The sequence below is a fragment of the Aplidium turbinatum genome, chromosome 7 (assembly GCF_918807975.1).
Source record: "Aplidium turbinatum chromosome 7, kaAplTurb1.1, whole genome shotgun sequence".
NCBI lineage: Eukaryota > Metazoa > Chordata > Ascidiacea > Aplousobranchia > Polyclinidae > Aplidium > Aplidium turbinatum.
The window spans coordinates 28,935,265-28,951,766 of NC_137478.1; the positions used below are offsets into that span (position 1 = coordinate 28,935,265).

At 37.2% G+C, this 16,502-nt stretch overlaps 2 protein-coding genes across 2 annotated transcripts; one reads left to right on the forward strand and one right to left on the reverse strand.

The window, feature by feature from the left end:
- The first annotated feature begins 2,681 nt into the window (after positions 1 to 2,681).
- Positions 2,682 to 8,716, forward strand: LOC145774092 (E3 ubiquitin-protein ligase RBX1). The gene is made up of 3 exons (XM_082585241.1): positions 2,682 to 4,124; positions 4,698 to 4,904; positions 7,917 to 8,716. Exons 1-3 carry the CDS (start codon positions 4,071 to 4,073, stop codon positions 7,965 to 7,967), a joined length of 312 nt encoding a protein of 103 aa, XP_082441367.1. The 5' UTR covers positions 2,682 to 4,070; the 3' UTR covers positions 7,968 to 8,716.
- Positions 8,695 to 16,129, reverse strand: LOC145774091 (uncharacterized). The gene is made up of 4 exons (XM_082585240.1): positions 15,917 to 16,129; positions 12,264 to 12,373; positions 9,992 to 10,100; positions 8,695 to 9,326 (listed from the first exon to the last, which is right to left on the reverse strand). The coding sequence occupies exons 1-4, from the start codon at positions 16,073 to 16,075 to the stop codon at positions 9,111 to 9,113; spliced, it is 594 nt and encodes a 197-aa protein (XP_082441366.1). The 5' UTR covers positions 16,076 to 16,129; the 3' UTR covers positions 8,695 to 9,110.
- Between the last annotated feature and the right edge of the window lie 373 nt (positions 16,130 to 16,502).

Below are 16,502 nucleotides of genomic sequence, written 5' to 3' on the forward strand. Positions count from 1 at the left end.
AAGTTTTTGCTGTGGTACATATGTGTACCATTGGTCCTTAAGGGTAATGTGTTTAGTATCATGGCTAGTATGGTTTTACACAGTGGCGGCTGGTTCTGTTGGTGAGCAGTGGAGCTGCAGTGAATAGTGGAGGGGGGGCAAAGCCCGCCGCTGAGTTTGCAGAAGGCGAACGACTTCGCGGGGGGGTCTGGAGGGTCTCCTCCCAAAAAAATTTGAAAAATTGCATTATATTTGGTGAGTTCTGAGCATGTTTTTACCCCAAATTTTGAAAAAATGCTTTCAAACTTTGTTGAAAAGTTGATATTCCTAAGCTGTATTTTAAAAAAACCTAACAGTATTGCTTTGGACACAAACTTTACTAGTATTGAGCTTTGTCTTGACTAGCCTAGCCGTTGCATACAAGGTTCAAGTAATTTTGAGATGCCCTAGGCTGAACTAGCACTTCCTATAACCTGTTGAATACCCTAACTCTACAGCTAACACTTCTACATTCATGGCTCATCGCTACTCTTCGAAATAAAAACTAACTTCAAAAAGTCTGTAAAGTTATTCGGTTAGGTGGGACTGTTTTCAGAGGCTCACACGGCGACAACGACGAAGATCATAATTGCTTGTATATACAGTATTGACATAATTCGCGCCAAATTATTGAAAAATTTTCAACCGGAAGTAATGCTATCAGTTAAATTTACCTTTGCATGTAGATCTAAAATACCTTCCTAAAATATTACGTGTTATTTATATTAAAATTTCACAACAACAGTCTTAATTTTTATGTTTTTTCCACATCACTATATCCCTCCATTAGACTAATAGAATTTACCCTTCAGGACCTTTGGTACATATGTGTACCACAAAAGTTTAGCATTGTCTAGCAACATGTTTTTTTAATTTTTGTATGGTTTTACTGATGGGATAAGTCAGATTAATCACTAAACATTGATGGAGAATAAAAATTATATTTTTTTTACATTTTTTTCTTGTCTTGTTGATCTTTCAAAGTTTACCGCTTCAAACCCTGACCAATTCACCAAACAAAACCAGTTAAAGCAACTTTTAAACAAAATACAATTTTAAAATTTTTTTTATTTATAAATAGACTATCTATTTAAGAAACGTTTAGAGACAAATATTTTTTGATAACTACAAGAAAATGATTAGAAATCGTGGAAAAAGTTTATGGTACACATATGTACCAACGGTCCTCAAAGGGTTAAAGAAATAAAAAGGAGTCAAAAGGCATGGAGCTACATGTACTTGAGAGGTTAACTGTTATTCTTTTATTCACAAATTAAAAAAACTTAACTTTATTACTCACATTTGGAAAGATTTAAAAAAATGGGCTGTAGGCTACTCAAATTAAAAATTGACCACAAAAATGCACTTTGGGTCAAAATTTAGTTTAAAAAAAAAAAAAAAAGAACGCTTCCGGATAGTATCGAACTCATTCCCTTTAGAAGGGCAGCCCGAGACGTTACGTATGCGCCACGAACTCAGTTGAAGAAACCGTGTTGAATTTAAAACTTAACGCGCTTATCGTCTTTTGCTTTGAAAGAAAAAAGTGCTTATGTAGTAACGTCATGACCGGTCAAATACTGTTTCAGATTCAAAGACCGGAGCCGGTCAAATAGCCACTGCCTAAATTAAATCAGTTTTCCCTCTTTTGTTTTCATATGGGAATGGGAGGATTGAACATGGATGGATTAGCACAACGGTGGGCAAACTGCGGCTCGCGAGCCGCATGCGGTTCTTCAACATAAATTTTGTGGCTCTTGTATTGAATCGTAATATTACAAAAAAATTAAGATTAGGCTATACTTTATAAATATATTATCTCGGATTGTCATTCTGTCAACCAAGCAGTGGTGTACCGTACCTAGGGTATAGCAGGTAGCCTATGGCTCGAGCCATGGGTGCCACATTGATAGGGGCTTAAAATCGGTTGGTATAAATTAAAATTTGTGACTTAGCCTACACTGTCTTTAAAATCTAATTTGCGCCTAATACACTACAAAGATCAAACAAGAGTCTCTCTTTTACTACAACCATTGTTAAACAATGGAATTGTGACGTTGCAAAAGCAACATTGTGCTTCTCCTGGCTCATATTTAGTTCAGTCAGCAACAATTGGAAGTTTAGTAAAGTCGCTAAGCAGCGATTAGTTGAAGCTTAGAAGTAGCACCAGAACTTACTTACCGTATTCATTTTTACAAGAATTTATAACTTTGTAAAATCAAAACATCGTGCAACCTTGACAAATGAACACTTGGAAGAATTAATTCACACAGCATTATGGATAAACAATCATTGTGTTTTTATTGCTGTTATGTTATGTCAACTGATTTTGCGGCTCGCTGGTGTTTATGGTTTATCCGCTAGCGGCTCTTTCTTTGAACAACTTTGCCCACCCCTGGATTAGCATGAGTATTTTCAATCAATATTAAATGGGCTACGGCTGCCGATTGCTAAAATAACTAGACCTATTTTTGTATTTTATTATTGTTCACAAAAACTTTACATTCTGAAAGAATATAGGGTTCGTTTCTAGCACTAGTTGCAATGTTCATCTTCGGATGAAAGTGAAAGCAACAATAAACAGGTTGATTTATTGCTTCACTGAGTTGGTGTGCAAAACATCAGTGAACCAATAAATCCATCTGTTTATTGTTGCTTTCACTTTCATCAGATGAATGTTACAACTAGTGCTAGAAACAATAATTATCCTGATAAACACCCAAGCTTTTTAGTATTCAAAATATAGAGTTGTGCATTTTTGCAACTATATCAAAGTATTTGCGTTCACTTTACAAATTTGTAAATATTTTGCAATTGAAAATAATTTGACGAAAAAAAAATTAACAGTTTATTTATCAATAATGTTATTACAAGTTGTACAAGTTTTATTATTTTACTCCAACTACTGTATGTCACTTGTTTTTTTTCTCTTTTATAAAAGATATTAAAAATAGTATCCTGACTTTCAAGCAGCAAAAAAGTAAATACATCAATGAGAAGTGCTTTTATCAGGGACTACATATTGTTGCTGTCATTGCATTATTTATCACACGTTTTATACGGATTGTTTTATTGAGCTAATTTATAATTATACAGAATTATTCTTCCAGAATGATAGTAGTGTTCGAACAAACAGTTTGAAATTAAAACAGCAGTTTCACCAAATGTGTTATTGTAATTATAATACGCACAACAATACCACCAAATTGTTACACACTTAAGAGTATGACAATATCCTTCTAATAAAAAAAAGAGTAACTGTTCTGTTCAAGTTAACAAGTACAGTTTTCAGAGGTCTTTAAAAAATGGTTGCAAATACGCACATAGACTATGGTGTCAAAAAGTATGGTAGACCCATGTGGTGGCTTATGATTAACACCTAGTTTGACTTTGAGATAGTTTATCCCTTGAAGCAATTAAGAAAAAAAATGGAGCAGCTCTAAACTTGCCGATCGGTGTTTCTGTGAAAAAATCACTGGCTATAGTAAAATGTATATACTCCTTAAGCTGTTGCAAAACAATACAATAATTAAAGGATCAGCTTGAGCAATTATTGATATCATATCATTAAACTTTCATTTTTGATGCAATGCAAGCTTTTCTATAATTGTTTTGCAATCTATTTAACTTGGTTATAAGCAAATTGTTCGTAAGCAATTGTTCGTATACTGTTTTTCGTAAAATGAAATCCGTAAAACAATTCTTTGTAAAGCATTTCTCCGTATACATAAAATTTTAACTGCATGCATGAAAAAATACTTTAAATAGGAAGAATTGTTTTACGAAGAATTAATTTTACGAACAATTGTTTTACGAACAATTGCTTACGAACAATTTGTCGGACACCATTTAACTTGTATGAGATACCAGATGTCTTTTGCTCCTTGGCTATCTTAACATTTTGTGCTGCTTTTAAGTATTCTATTGCAACTGTTTGTGTACTGGTACTTTTTTATAGAAGGTCTTTCGATATTGTGGAAGTTTACTGAATAGGCCTACTTCATTTTGAGATTCAGCAGTCTTTAAAATTTCTAAACAAAACTATCCTAAAAATTATGGAAGTCAACCAACCTTCCACATCCACTGCTGGCGCAAGAAAAAGATTTGAGGTAATTATCTCATCAGCAATTAAATGAATGTGGTTTATCTATTAATAGTATCATAGCTGAATCTGATCAAGCGATAGGCTTGCTGAATTGTTGCCAATATTGCAGATGTATCTTTCTTTAGTTTTAGCTTTGTCATACTCAAGGCTGATTGACCCAAGAGGCAAGTTGTGTGCTTACTCTGCTAGATAACTTTGCAGTTCAGGAGTAGACTGCTACAATCAGTAGTTTGACTTATTAACTAGTTTTGTTAAAACTATTGCTGTAGTGTTAATATCTTCTTCATTCCTTCAATACTTGCATAAAACCCTATTTTTTTGCAAAAATACTTTATTTTACAGATCAGACTAACTTTTAAACATTATCAACAGGCTGTTTGTCGATCATTAATTGGTCATACTGTCTGGTTTGCTTACTTTGTCATTTTTATGTGGTAACTATGGACAAAGTTTTGTCTGCAAGAATGCCAAATGTACGACTAAATTCTCATAAGATTGATTAAATTTTTCATTTATCTTTTATTGTTGAACTAGTGCGTAGAAAATTGAAAAAAACTATTTGATGCCTATTGATTAGGTGAAGAAATGGAATGCAGTTGCATTGTGGGCTTGGGACATCGTTGTGGACAACTGTGCTATCTGTAGGAACCACATTATGGATCTGTGCATTGAATGCCAAGCAAATCAAGCATCAGCCACATCTGATGAGTGCACTGTGGCTTGGGGAGTTTGTAATCATGCCTTTCATTTCCATTGCATATCAAGATGGCTTAAAACTAGACAGGTGAGTAACACTTTTTGTGAACATGCACTAATATCATATGCTGCTGTATCATTTGTGATGAAATTTAATCTTTGTCCGGTGGCATAGGTACAATTGTAACTTTTGTGTTTTTAATTTGTGATAACTTTTTTACTGGAAGCTGTATTGACCTGAAATTTCCTGACACTTCTACTTTTTTGTGTTAGATTGTGTAGGCTAAATTTCAGAAAATAATCTTTATACATTCCCAGGATAGCACGGGGCCAAGTTGTTTTTGCACCCTTTTAACAGGCTGCATAGGTACAATTATACTTTCGCATATTTTGTAGGTATGGAATTAATGCAAGAAACAAAGTTTTATTTTTGAAGGAATAATTTTTATAATAACAAACGAATACAGAACACCTTATTCACAGTTTCAACGATAATTTAGGATGCTTTTTTATTCATTTTCACAAGTAACACATGTTGTCTTTACATGTGCATGTTTGTCGCAAACAGGTTGAACGCAAACCACAAAGCTTTTCTTAGTTTTAAGTTGTTTTCGCTTGTGGTCTCGACAGACATAACAACTGTCAACAATCGTAATAGGATATGTCTGAGTAGTGTATTGAAACGTTTGGACCAATAAAGACCATACAGAAAGAAACCTACGCTGCTTTCACGCAACATATGAATTGTACCTATGCTGCCTGTTAGCGTTGTAAAATTATACCACCGGATGCAGGTTTAGTTACTCCCTAACCGCAAGCAAGTTTATTACAGCAAATGTTTTGTATACAAATGCAGCTACCAAGTTGCGGACATGATGAAAACAGATTTATGGATAAGTAAAGTGTATTTTTAATCCGCATATGTACAATCTCTAGATACAAATGACCTGTTTTAGCCTGACCCTGCGGGTTTGCTGCGGTAGTAGCAGTTTGCCGCTAGCTTTTAGAACTCAGTACGGTACCCTAGGCATGTGCAATGACGAGTGGTGTTGGAGTCAGAATATCGTTTATTTTCAGAGTGTTTTTAATCTCCATCCCTTCTAAGCAGCAAGCTATAGACTAACGTCCATTTTTCTGTTTTTGATGATTATTTTAATATCCCATACCCATTTAATTATTATATTTACAAAATTGAAATATGAAGGAATGCATTTCCTCAAATAGCCGTTTTTCGTGTTTAAAGTTAGGCCTAAACTTCTCATAAAATTGTTGACCTTGTCTCACTGTTTGATACTAGAAATCCTCAAAAATGCATTCAAGTTGTCACCAAATAGAGAAAGAGAATTATCATGCTTTTGTGTTTAAATGCTGTAAGGAAACTGGAAATGTCTTACATGTGTTGTTTCAGGTCTCCATAGGGTTTAGTTTTAGTTAATTTTAGAGTTACATAATATTAGTTAGTTAATAATAACGTTTTAACAAAGGAATTATAAGCATTAGTAAGAAGCTGGTAATCTTCTGGATACGGGTTGTGGCCTTTGAACCTTAGAGTTTATTCAAACAGTTTTTTCTTTTCTGCAATTTTCAACCCCCAAAAGATATTTAGTGACGAAACGACCTCCGGTTCCGGCCATTTTTTTTCAACCCTAGCTCAGGCACAGAGCTGGAGGTGTGTGTGCCTGTGGTCAGGTTCATAACCTTGAATAATTCTTTTTTTTCTATCTTTTTGGTACTGCAGCAATAAAAGCATAGGCTGCACATGTTACCTGTAATATTGGTCAACCCGTAGCGCCAAAAAAGAAACCCAATTGTCAGATTTTTTTTTCAAAAAGGTGTAACCTAGTAGCCTACAACCAACACAAAATACTTAGCAGTACATGTTGCAAATTTGTAACGTTGAGCTATAAAGGGTCACTTGAAAGTAGTTTTTTGTTTCATTTTCTTCACAAATATGCATTCTACTCTCCCCGGAAATCTTTGCGCATATATGCAACATAGGGCGCTACGGTGAACGACGAACGTAACATTAATTTTTTTTAAAAAAAAGCTTAAAAAAAAGTAACATTGATAATGAGATGAAGGATTTTAAATAAAAATCTTCAATATTTCCAAAATAATACTACTGTATATCAGATAGATAGAAAACATTGCCAAATTTGAAATCTATCCAGAAGTTTTCTCTAGAATGGATCCTTTTAAAGAACCCTAATAAGCATTGCCATGAAAACAATCGGCCACCCCCACTAGTGGGGAACAAACCGACGATGGATTATGATGATGAGGCATATTTTAGAGCGCTTGGAGAGAGTGGTATACAACCCCACCGGTTGGAACGTTGATTATATGAAATAGATATTACCAAAGGTGAAGGTATCGGCCTCCGGTCGGAGTTGCAATTCTCTGACCGGAACATCCTGCCAAAATGTTGCCCCCGGTGTATCACTGAAAATATCAATAAAATTTGTCGTTTAAATAACCCCCATAATATACTAATAACGTTCAACATTTGAAACTGTGCAACACCAACAAGGTGGTTCTGCCTAGTGACAACCACGCAATGGAATCATTTCATATTTGAACAGGCCTTCATCTTGGTAGTGTTGCTTATACAGAGGCTTTCAGCCACTGATGTCGTTACCGGTTGATTTTGAGTCTTTATCCTCGAACTAACAAAGCCTTTGATAGGTTATTCCTGGTAGTTTCGCATACGTGTGGACTGTGGAGGCTTTTGATGCTGAGCGGGTTACCGAGATTGGCAGAGTGAGGTTTCCGATTGTTAAAATGATTGATTTTTGAAATGCCTGGGAATTAATCCATCCACTTGGTACAGCTAAATGGAGAGCAGTCCCAAGTATGCGTTGCTCAAGCGCACACCCCGAGAGTCGAACCAGCGCCGCGTGATCTTGAGGCGGGCGCGTCACCACTGGGCTATCGGGGCGGACGTGAGCTAACCCATTTGTTGTGGCAGTGCTCCATCCAATAGGTGCCGCTGGATGAAAGCTCAACTTGAAGTGTTGCTCAACATATGTTTGAGGTAGCGTGTCATGTAGTAACCTTTGCGCTACGGTTGTGCTAGTAATTTTGTTTTTCTTTTTTACAGGTTTGCCCACTGGATAACCGGGAGTGGGAGTTTCAGAAATATGGAAGATAGTCATGTTTGGATCTCTTCAACCTAAACGACACAACAATTTTGTTTACCCTTCCATACCGCGTACCATTTCTCATTATCATTGACTTGCAAAAGACATAAATTTGCTTGCGCAGTCGATGTGTATGACTTGATTTGATTCAATACTTTTGTTATCAAACGCGAAATGGGATACTCACAACTGCAGCTGTAGAGATGTTGAAACTATTCTTTTCTGCCGTTCGCAAAACAAATGACCACAGTTGTTGCTACCCAAGTCACAGTTTATCTTACTATGACGGACTGCTAGTAATGCAGCTGTAGTTATTCAACTAGTTGTTAAATAGATCGGTGGTATGGTTGCAAAGGTCTGTAACCTTAATTGCACAGATATTTCCTTCAGCTATTTCTAGTTTACCACGTAACTGGGTGTTTTGTGAACATGCAAGCAATAATAGCCTACTGACTTCTACTGCTGCATATTGATTGTCCAAGCTTTAATAGAATATTTAGAGCACTGATAACATTTGTGACATTGAACAACGTAATAAAGAATAGTGGGCCGCTGAATAGAACTCGGTGTATAGAGTTGAAGCTTAGACATAGGCCCGAGGTTTGCACTTGAAGCTCTCACAAACATCAGTTCAACAATATGAACATATGACGTAATTAACATTTGTGACCAGACAATAAATGTACTGTATCATGTAATTGTCCTGCGACCGCACTTTAAGCAAAAATCTTGTCCCAATAAAAGCAGATGACAAGCTGGATTGACACCGGTACTTTATTTGCACAACGTTTGGTGAGAATGAGAACTTTCCAAACAGTCACACCACTCAGTGGTGTTGCCTAGGAGGCAAGCGCATCCAAAGAGGGATAGGCTAATGGGTAATGGCCACATTTTCCCAGTAAATGCAGTTATCTTGCTGAAGAGTCTGCAGTCTACGCCCCTATTTTGAAAACGAAGTCACGTATGTTAGATTTACTTTGAAAACAAATGGTACCTAACAGTATTGCATCGCTTACGTAAGTCAGTGTGTCAAGTAGGCTTACACACTCAAATTCATCCGTGAATGCTTATGTTACCAGGTAGTTATTGTCCCACAAGCAGTTAGAAGACGCACCGCAGTACAACCGTTCAATAGCCTAAACTTGATAACAAAATCAGCGACTCCAACTGCATCGGTCATCGTCTCTATCGGAGAAGATTAATTTACTTTTCAAGTGTTCTTGTCGTCGATCACAGTCATCATCAGAAGATTCTTCAGTCTCACACTCATCAGAGGTATCATCAGTGCAAATCGTGCTGTTGCCGCACTTTGTCGCTAATAAATTTACACAAGCTTCAACGCGTTTGGACAAAGCTATTTCTTTTTCGACCTGCAAGGGAACCGAGGATGATGGTTTATATTTTCGGACAAGAATGTGCTGTATAAACTAAACCTTTACAAAAATTTTTTAGATAGGCTAAGTTAGTTTTGAATTGTCCTCGGACTTAGATCGCCTTTAGCGATCTAAGTCCTACTATTGGCTAGCCTACACTTGTAGTGGCTTTGAACCACTGATGCAGGTCCGGTTACCGAGGTTGGCTGAGTGAAGTTTTGTAGTGTTGCTGTCTGAATTATTCCAATTAACTAGATCCCTCCGAGTGGAGAGCTGTCCTTAAAATGCATTGCCAAAGCAAGCACCCTTAAGTCGAAACAGCGCTTTAAGGCGTTTAACAGTTCAGTTTGTTTTTATTTCTGACCATCACAAAGAAAAAACAATATATGACAAACATAGCAGAGGTCTAGAAAAAGGTAGAAGCGACAAAAAGCGGACGTTATAACGTAGCTACATGATACCAAAGCAGAACAATCAGTTTAAAATATGGCACGGTAGCAACACCTCAAATGCACTATTGGGATAGAGTTGTATTTGAAAGTGCAGACAATTTTTGACTTACCGTAGGCCTAGTGCCGACAATGCGTTATACAGCCTACTGTAGCCGATTAAACAATACAGCAATAATACTTTTAAGCCTATGTAATAAATCTATTGCCTGCCTTGATTTTCTCTTTGATGACATCACGAAATTCCAATGCCTCGGGGTTTCGAGGTTCGTACAACAAGATCAAATGGCATAAGTTTTTAGCTTCGTTCCACTTTTCTTTTCTGAAAAAAAATTGTTGGTTAATAAGGATGAAGTGTTAAGGAACGTAGGCTAATTCCAATTCAGCTACAGCATTTTTGGTCACAGTTGAAATCTTATGCAGAGGCGTAATTGCAGACGTATGTGTGTCACATGTGGAGAAACACAAACTACGCCTACCGGTACCGTATTTTTTGGCAAAATTACTGTAGGCTATGTGGCCTATTTGACACAAATCTTGTGAAAAGTAGGCCTACGTTATCACATAGGCCAGGGGTGTGCAACTTTTGTTACAGGAGAGCCAGATATAAATAATTGGGTGAAACCGCGGGCCGCACGTTTATTTAACATATGATTTCTAGTAGTTGCAGGCACAAAAGAGTAGTTTTTCTTGTTATTCATGTTATTCTTATATTAGGGGTTATCTCCTTTCAGAAATAATAAGTTAGGACGCATAAATTTCTGAAGAAAACTGCTATTCAAATTTATTGTCACACTGTCTTTATTATTATTATTTATTTGCGTCAGACAAAGTTGTCCATATGCACAACAAAATAATACACAAACTGCAAATGCACAAAGGTCACAGAGAGCCACTTTGGATGCCGTCGGTTTAAAAGCTCACTAAATGGGCTATCTACTGTTACAAATTTATATACAATGAGCGTTGGAAGAATTGAAAGTATTCAGAACGATAAAAACAATCAGATGACATCAGGTCTAACTTTAAACGAGCTCAGTGAGAAGTTTGCAGCTGGCTTCTTTTCCTGACGGCTTTTTCCAAATTTACTTTAATGGAAGTGATCGCAATTCGAAGTCCATTTTCCAAGTGTTGGTCTGTCAGAACCGATCAATAGGGAGATTTCATGACGCCCGTTTTAGAAAAAAATGTTCGCACAAATACGTTGAGCCAAAAAGTGCCATTTTTGAAGCCATGGATTTTTGAAATGTGGAAAGTCATCTTAGTTGAAATGTTTTCGGTAAAAATCGCCAAGATTCATTTTTAAATACTTTGCTTTCAAATCCTTTTTCTCTTGAAGATCAATCAGTTCAAGTTGGATATCAGCTGCTGCTTTGTCAATGTCCGTGTTGAATGGCGAAGAGAATATATCAAACAAATGTTCATGAGATTTGAAGTCCTTGAAACGAGCCAAAAATTCATACAACAATTTTTCAAATTTAGTTTTCTTCTCCGGATGCATTTCATAGTCTCTCAAAGTTGGAAAGTGGAAAAGATGTCCTGTCTGTATGTGAGCTTTCCAAAGTCGTACTTTGTTCATAATTCCTTTTATGTGACCATACATTTTTAGAAATAATTGATTAAACTACCATTCAACGTTTTATAGGCAGAGAAAACTTTTTCTCGAACCGTAGAAAATTTCATGATCAGATCACCGCTTCAATGCGTGATGGAAAGCTACAGATAAATCTGCATCTGGCATTACAGAGTGCAAAAAACAGTGTTGCAGAACGCGTTTTCGAATATTAAATTCTCATCAGTGCAACCACGTTTATGAACGCAATAACAACGGTTAACTTTAAACTAAATACAATACATTACAAACATTATAAGGACATATTCTCAGTGTTCAATTGAATATTAATAAATCCAGAGACATCAGAATAGAAAATTAAATACAATGGATTGGCGGTGGCCGGTGAGAGACTTCTAAAATGGTTAACAGAAGGTGCGAAATCTACAATATTCCACTCCACAATGAATTGTTCAAACGTACCAGACTAAACTAAATTACCGTATAAACATGTTTCGCGGGCCGCACACAATTCAAAATTGGCACATCTTCGCAGGCCACATAATTTTTCTTCGCGGGCCACATTTGGCCCGCGGGCCGCACGTTGCACACCCCTGACATAGGCCTTTTAAACAAAAATTCAGTACCCTACAGTGCGTAAACTAAATTTGTTTATGTTTTGTTCGGGATTGTTAAGTAACGCTCCATCAAGAAAGCTACCCTTGCAGTATGCAAACACCCCAAACAAGTCTCTAAGTTTTTTAAACATGCCCCAACAGTGATTGAGGTAAATCTAGTGGGCAGCGGTTTTCAGCAAGCTTAGCCGTAAAATCACATTTAAAGTTTTCGAAGAGCTTTCACGTGAGAATTGTTCTAGAATTCTAAACCGGTTCGCCATAGCCTACCGAGGCACGAAGCAAACCATTAATTTACCTGACTTTGCATAGAAACTCTTCTAACAATGAGATGGGAGCAAAGACATCTAAATCTTCAGAGTAAACATCACTATCTGTCTCCTCACAACAGCTATCTGTGCTCTCGAGCTATTAAGAATAACATTGAAACTAAATTGTTGCGATATATCATCCATCACTGAGCTTGCTACTTACCTACAAATGGAAATGCTAACTCACAGCACTTGATAGCGATACTACTCAATGCAGGGCCGGATTTAGACCATGAGAGGCCCTAGGCTATTCTATTTGTGAGGCCCTCCCTCAGGGGCGCCGGAACGATTTTTAAGTGGGGGGGCAACATTGCGAAAAAAAGGCACTTTTGTTTACTAAAAGGCCAATTTTTTTTAAGTTTTAAAATAAAATATAGCGATAATGCTAATCTATCAGGTCACTATGTATTGAGTAATGATAGCCTACAAGTGTCCGGTATACAAAGAAGGGCATCATGCTATGTTATAATGATGTAACCTATTGTCAAGCCTTAAAGCAGCCTGCGGCCATGGCCCCTAAGTAGTGCTTGAATGACCGCCGGTGCTACCTCCTCAATCGGCCAAGTTTGGCGGCCGGTCTCTTCTAGCCAATTATTTAATTTCGCAATAGAATGATCGTGGATTAACTGTCGAAAATATGTAGTACCAAAGAGTGACGCAAAATTAGGTCAGCGCGTCATAATCGCCACTGTTGCATTGTGCCGGAATATTTGTTATTGATGGAATTTATCCAGCTGCGATCATCAGCTATAAGTCTTGTTTGTAATTCCAGACGTTTATTTTAACAAAGTCTTAATCCGAAGTGCTAATTTACATGGGCTGGCAATATTGTCGTTTTTATGTCGATTCGATGTTGTCGGACATTGAATCGTTGTTAAAAAGGAGAACTAGGTTAGTTGACATCCGAGGGGAAAACATTTTTTGATCATATTTTGCAAAAAATATGCTTCTTTTAGTAATGTCCTTCACATCATTGAAATACTTATTTTATTACCTTGCCGTCATCGTCAACACATGTCGAACGTTGCTTTTCGTTGCTAAAAACAATTCTAGGGGAGTGGCGAACTTTTTTTCAATTAGCCACATTGGAGACACTTGTGCGAGTGTCGTTAGATGGTCCCGAAGTACTGCATTACAATCCCGATGAAGCAGTTATTGCGTGGTGCAACGATTCTATTGTAGGACGTCGCCCAGGCCCAGACTTCAACAACGCCAAGTGATCATTTCAGCATTGTTGCAAGTTTAATTCTATTTACTTGTGCCATCGTTATTTGTATTTTGGCCTCCAAGCACGCAGACTTGGCCGCCGAGAAGGAGCTCCCGGTAGGCCACGATGGCTGCCGGAAAAAAAACGAGTTTTAAGGCCTAATTTTGTGCCGTAAATAATATTTTGGGGCAAAAATAAAGATTATAATTAGTCTAAAAGCGAATAGCAGAAATTGTTGTATTGCAAAATGTGCGGTAGCTTATATGACTTTAAAAGGGCACCATTGCCCCCCTGCCCCTCAATCTGCAGAAAATTTGAGGGCAGGGGGGACATCCGCCTCCCTGCCCCCCCCCCCCCCCCCCCGCTTCCGGCGCCCCTGCCCTCTCTATTTTTGAGCTCAGAATTTCTCTCTAAACAACATCACATGTCATTGCTTAATGTTAAAAATATGAGCGCATTAAACTCTTCGTTCTTTTCATTTTCCACATTCATGGGTGCAAATTTTTAGTTAAAAAAATAAAAATTTTGTGAAGGCAATTTTGCTTTTAATTTTATTGATCAAACAACCGTTACAATAATTGTAAAGTTTATTTACGAGGACATAAGAAATATTTACAGCCATCAAATAGAGTAAGAGTATGCTACCAAATTTTTTTTTTAGCTTTCGTCAAAGCAAAATCATGCAAAAGTTCATCAAAATTTATTTGATTAAGTTTGTCACTCTCAATGCACAGAATGCTCAGTGCGGACAACCTTTCTTGAAACATTGTCGATCTTAGTTTATTTTTGATGCTTTTGAGCCTTGAGAAAGATCTCTCTTCTCCTGAGCAGTTAGTGACCATTAAGCTTAGAAACAGTCTTAATATTGTTTCCACATTAGGAAAGGCAGTGTTAATTTTTTCCTTGCATATAATGTCATAAAGGTCTCTATGAGGCAAGGAAATAGATTGCTCTTCTGTACCGGCAAGCCCTTGGTTTTGTGTTTGTCTCACGTACAAATGAAAATGTAGAAGTTCATCAGTAAGTTTCGGGTCAACATCTTCCGGATACGCTTCCTTTAAAAGCCCTACGCCTCGTACAATTTCTACCTTAGTTGCTTTCAGATTAGCAAGAAAGAGGAACATTTCTGCAATGTCACGGTACACATTAGCTCTTCTTCTTAAATTGGCTTCAAGTGCGTCGAGCATAGAGATAAAGAAATTTATTTTAAACCTTTCTTTTGAAGAGAGTTCACTTAAAGGGTCAGGTGCATTTCTTTGTCTCCTGGTGACAGCTCTGTAGTTAATATTCGGCAAGGTTGCTTTTGCCTGGTGATCAAACTCGTCAAACTCATTTCTAATTTCGCTTAGAAAGTCTGTCAAACTAGTTGTGTATAGAATTTTCTACTCTGAAAGGCTTGATATATATATACTTTAGGTAGGGTTTAAACTTGTCAAGTTTTTAAAAGAATTACAAACTTCGAAACCGAATTTCGAGGCCCCTTGACGTTGAGGCCCTAGGCTTCAGCCTGCCTAGCCTATTGGTAAATCCGGCCCTGACTCAATGGCTGCAGCAAGAAGTTTGGCTACCAACTACAACAAAACTTTGGATTGGCTAAATTTCCAATGCAGATTCAATCAACAATGTTCATTTGGAGAATAATGATGAGAATGCTGAATACCACCATCGGAGCTACAATGTAGCCTAGCCTATATAAACGGCATCTATAACACAATGCAACTAAAAAAAGGACATCACGCGAAACAATGCCGCAGAAACACTAGGCCTACCTCCAAACTCGCGGCTCATTGGCATTTTTAACTAGAAAACGAATGTTGGCTAGAATTTCGCAGATCTTTTATATTCTACATGTTAACTTGCTTTCTCCAGTTTGCTTCATTTACAAAAATTACTTTCTGAGGAGACGCCATTTGGTTGGTTTGATTTTTTATCTTCGGACTGACAAAGACTACAGTTTCGCATAGCATTTTAGAAACTACACCATGGAGGCACAGAAAAACCATGCGGTTAGCCTATCTAAGTCAAGGTACTCCCACGTAATAAATACGGAAAAAGTACAATAAGTAGGCTAGGGAAAAGCAAAAAACAAAGAGATTTTGAATGCTTGGGAAGTCTTAAAAATGACTTATGCTACTGATCTGTTTTCGAATACGTAACCCAAAAAAAGCGTTAACTTTCCATCAAGTAGGCTATTTTATGAACTTGCTTCAGTAACTTATGAAACAGGTAGAGTTTGTATCGTAGATGAAGTAGCATGGAGCTCGTAAAACGACCACTCGCATTTCATTCTCTACCCAGACCACAAAATCCATCATTTTTACATTGATTTAACGTCTGTAGACGTTTGGGTATGGGTATTAGTCAGGAAATGACCGCCCACAAGTTAAAAATACAATAAAACAAAGCTTATTTTGAAATGATAAGTTAACAAACCTCTGATTCGGAACTAGACATCATCCCATGAGCGCTTAGAGCTCTCTCCACATTTAGTATCTGCTTTCCGGACATTTCGTTCTTCTCGTCTAACGGAGTGAGTTTGTTGCAGGTTTGATGACGTATGCCATCGCCTTTTACCATATTATAGTAAGACATGATTCAAGTTTTCTTCAAGTTACAAAATAGTAACGTCACTAACAGGCCTGTACACCTACTAAACGTAAAAGTGATCACAGTAAACACAACAACTACAACACAAGTCCTCTAGTTATAATTTCATGATTTGTAACGTTTTGTTATACATTTCGATCAACTTCTTCATTGTAATGAACCCCACTGTTGAAACTGGGTAGGCTTGTCTACATGGGCTTCTTTACTGGACATTGATTTGCCAACCACTAAGATGCTACAATTTTATCACAAAATTGTTCAACAGTTGTACCAATCAATCAATGGTAATTTGTCAGAAACAGGAACAGCACATGGTCGAAATATGCAAGTTGTTGTATCTATATAAGTTACACTGCAAAAAGTGGCACAAGTTCCCATACCGACAGGGAGACAACGAAACGACCATACGGTC

Bases quoted from the DNA above. Each gene is read 5' to 3' on its own strand.
- LOC145774091 (XM_082585240.1), bottom strand. From the start codon at position 16,075: ATGTCTTACTATAATATGGTAAAAGGCGATGGCATACGTCATCAAACC. The intron at 10,101-12,263 runs GTAAATTAATGG...ATTTTTTTTCAG, and splicing joins GAGTTTCTATGCAAAGTCAG to AAAAGAAAAGTGGAACGAAG. The intron at 9,327-9,991 runs GCAGGCAATAGA...GTTCCCTTGCAG, and splicing joins TCATCAAAGAGAAAATCAAG to GTCGAAAAAGAAATAGCTTT.
- LOC145774092 (XM_082585241.1), top strand. From the start codon at position 4,071: ATGGAAGTCAACCAACCTTCCACATCCACTGCTGGCGCAAGAAAAAGA. The intron at 4,125-4,697 runs GTAATTATCTCA...CCTATTGATTAG, and splicing joins GCGCAAGAAAAAGATTTGAG to GTGAAGAAATGGAATGCAGT. The intron at 4,905-7,916 runs GTGAGTAACACT...TCTTTTTTACAG, and splicing joins GATGGCTTAAAACTAGACAG to GTTTGCCCACTGGATAACCG.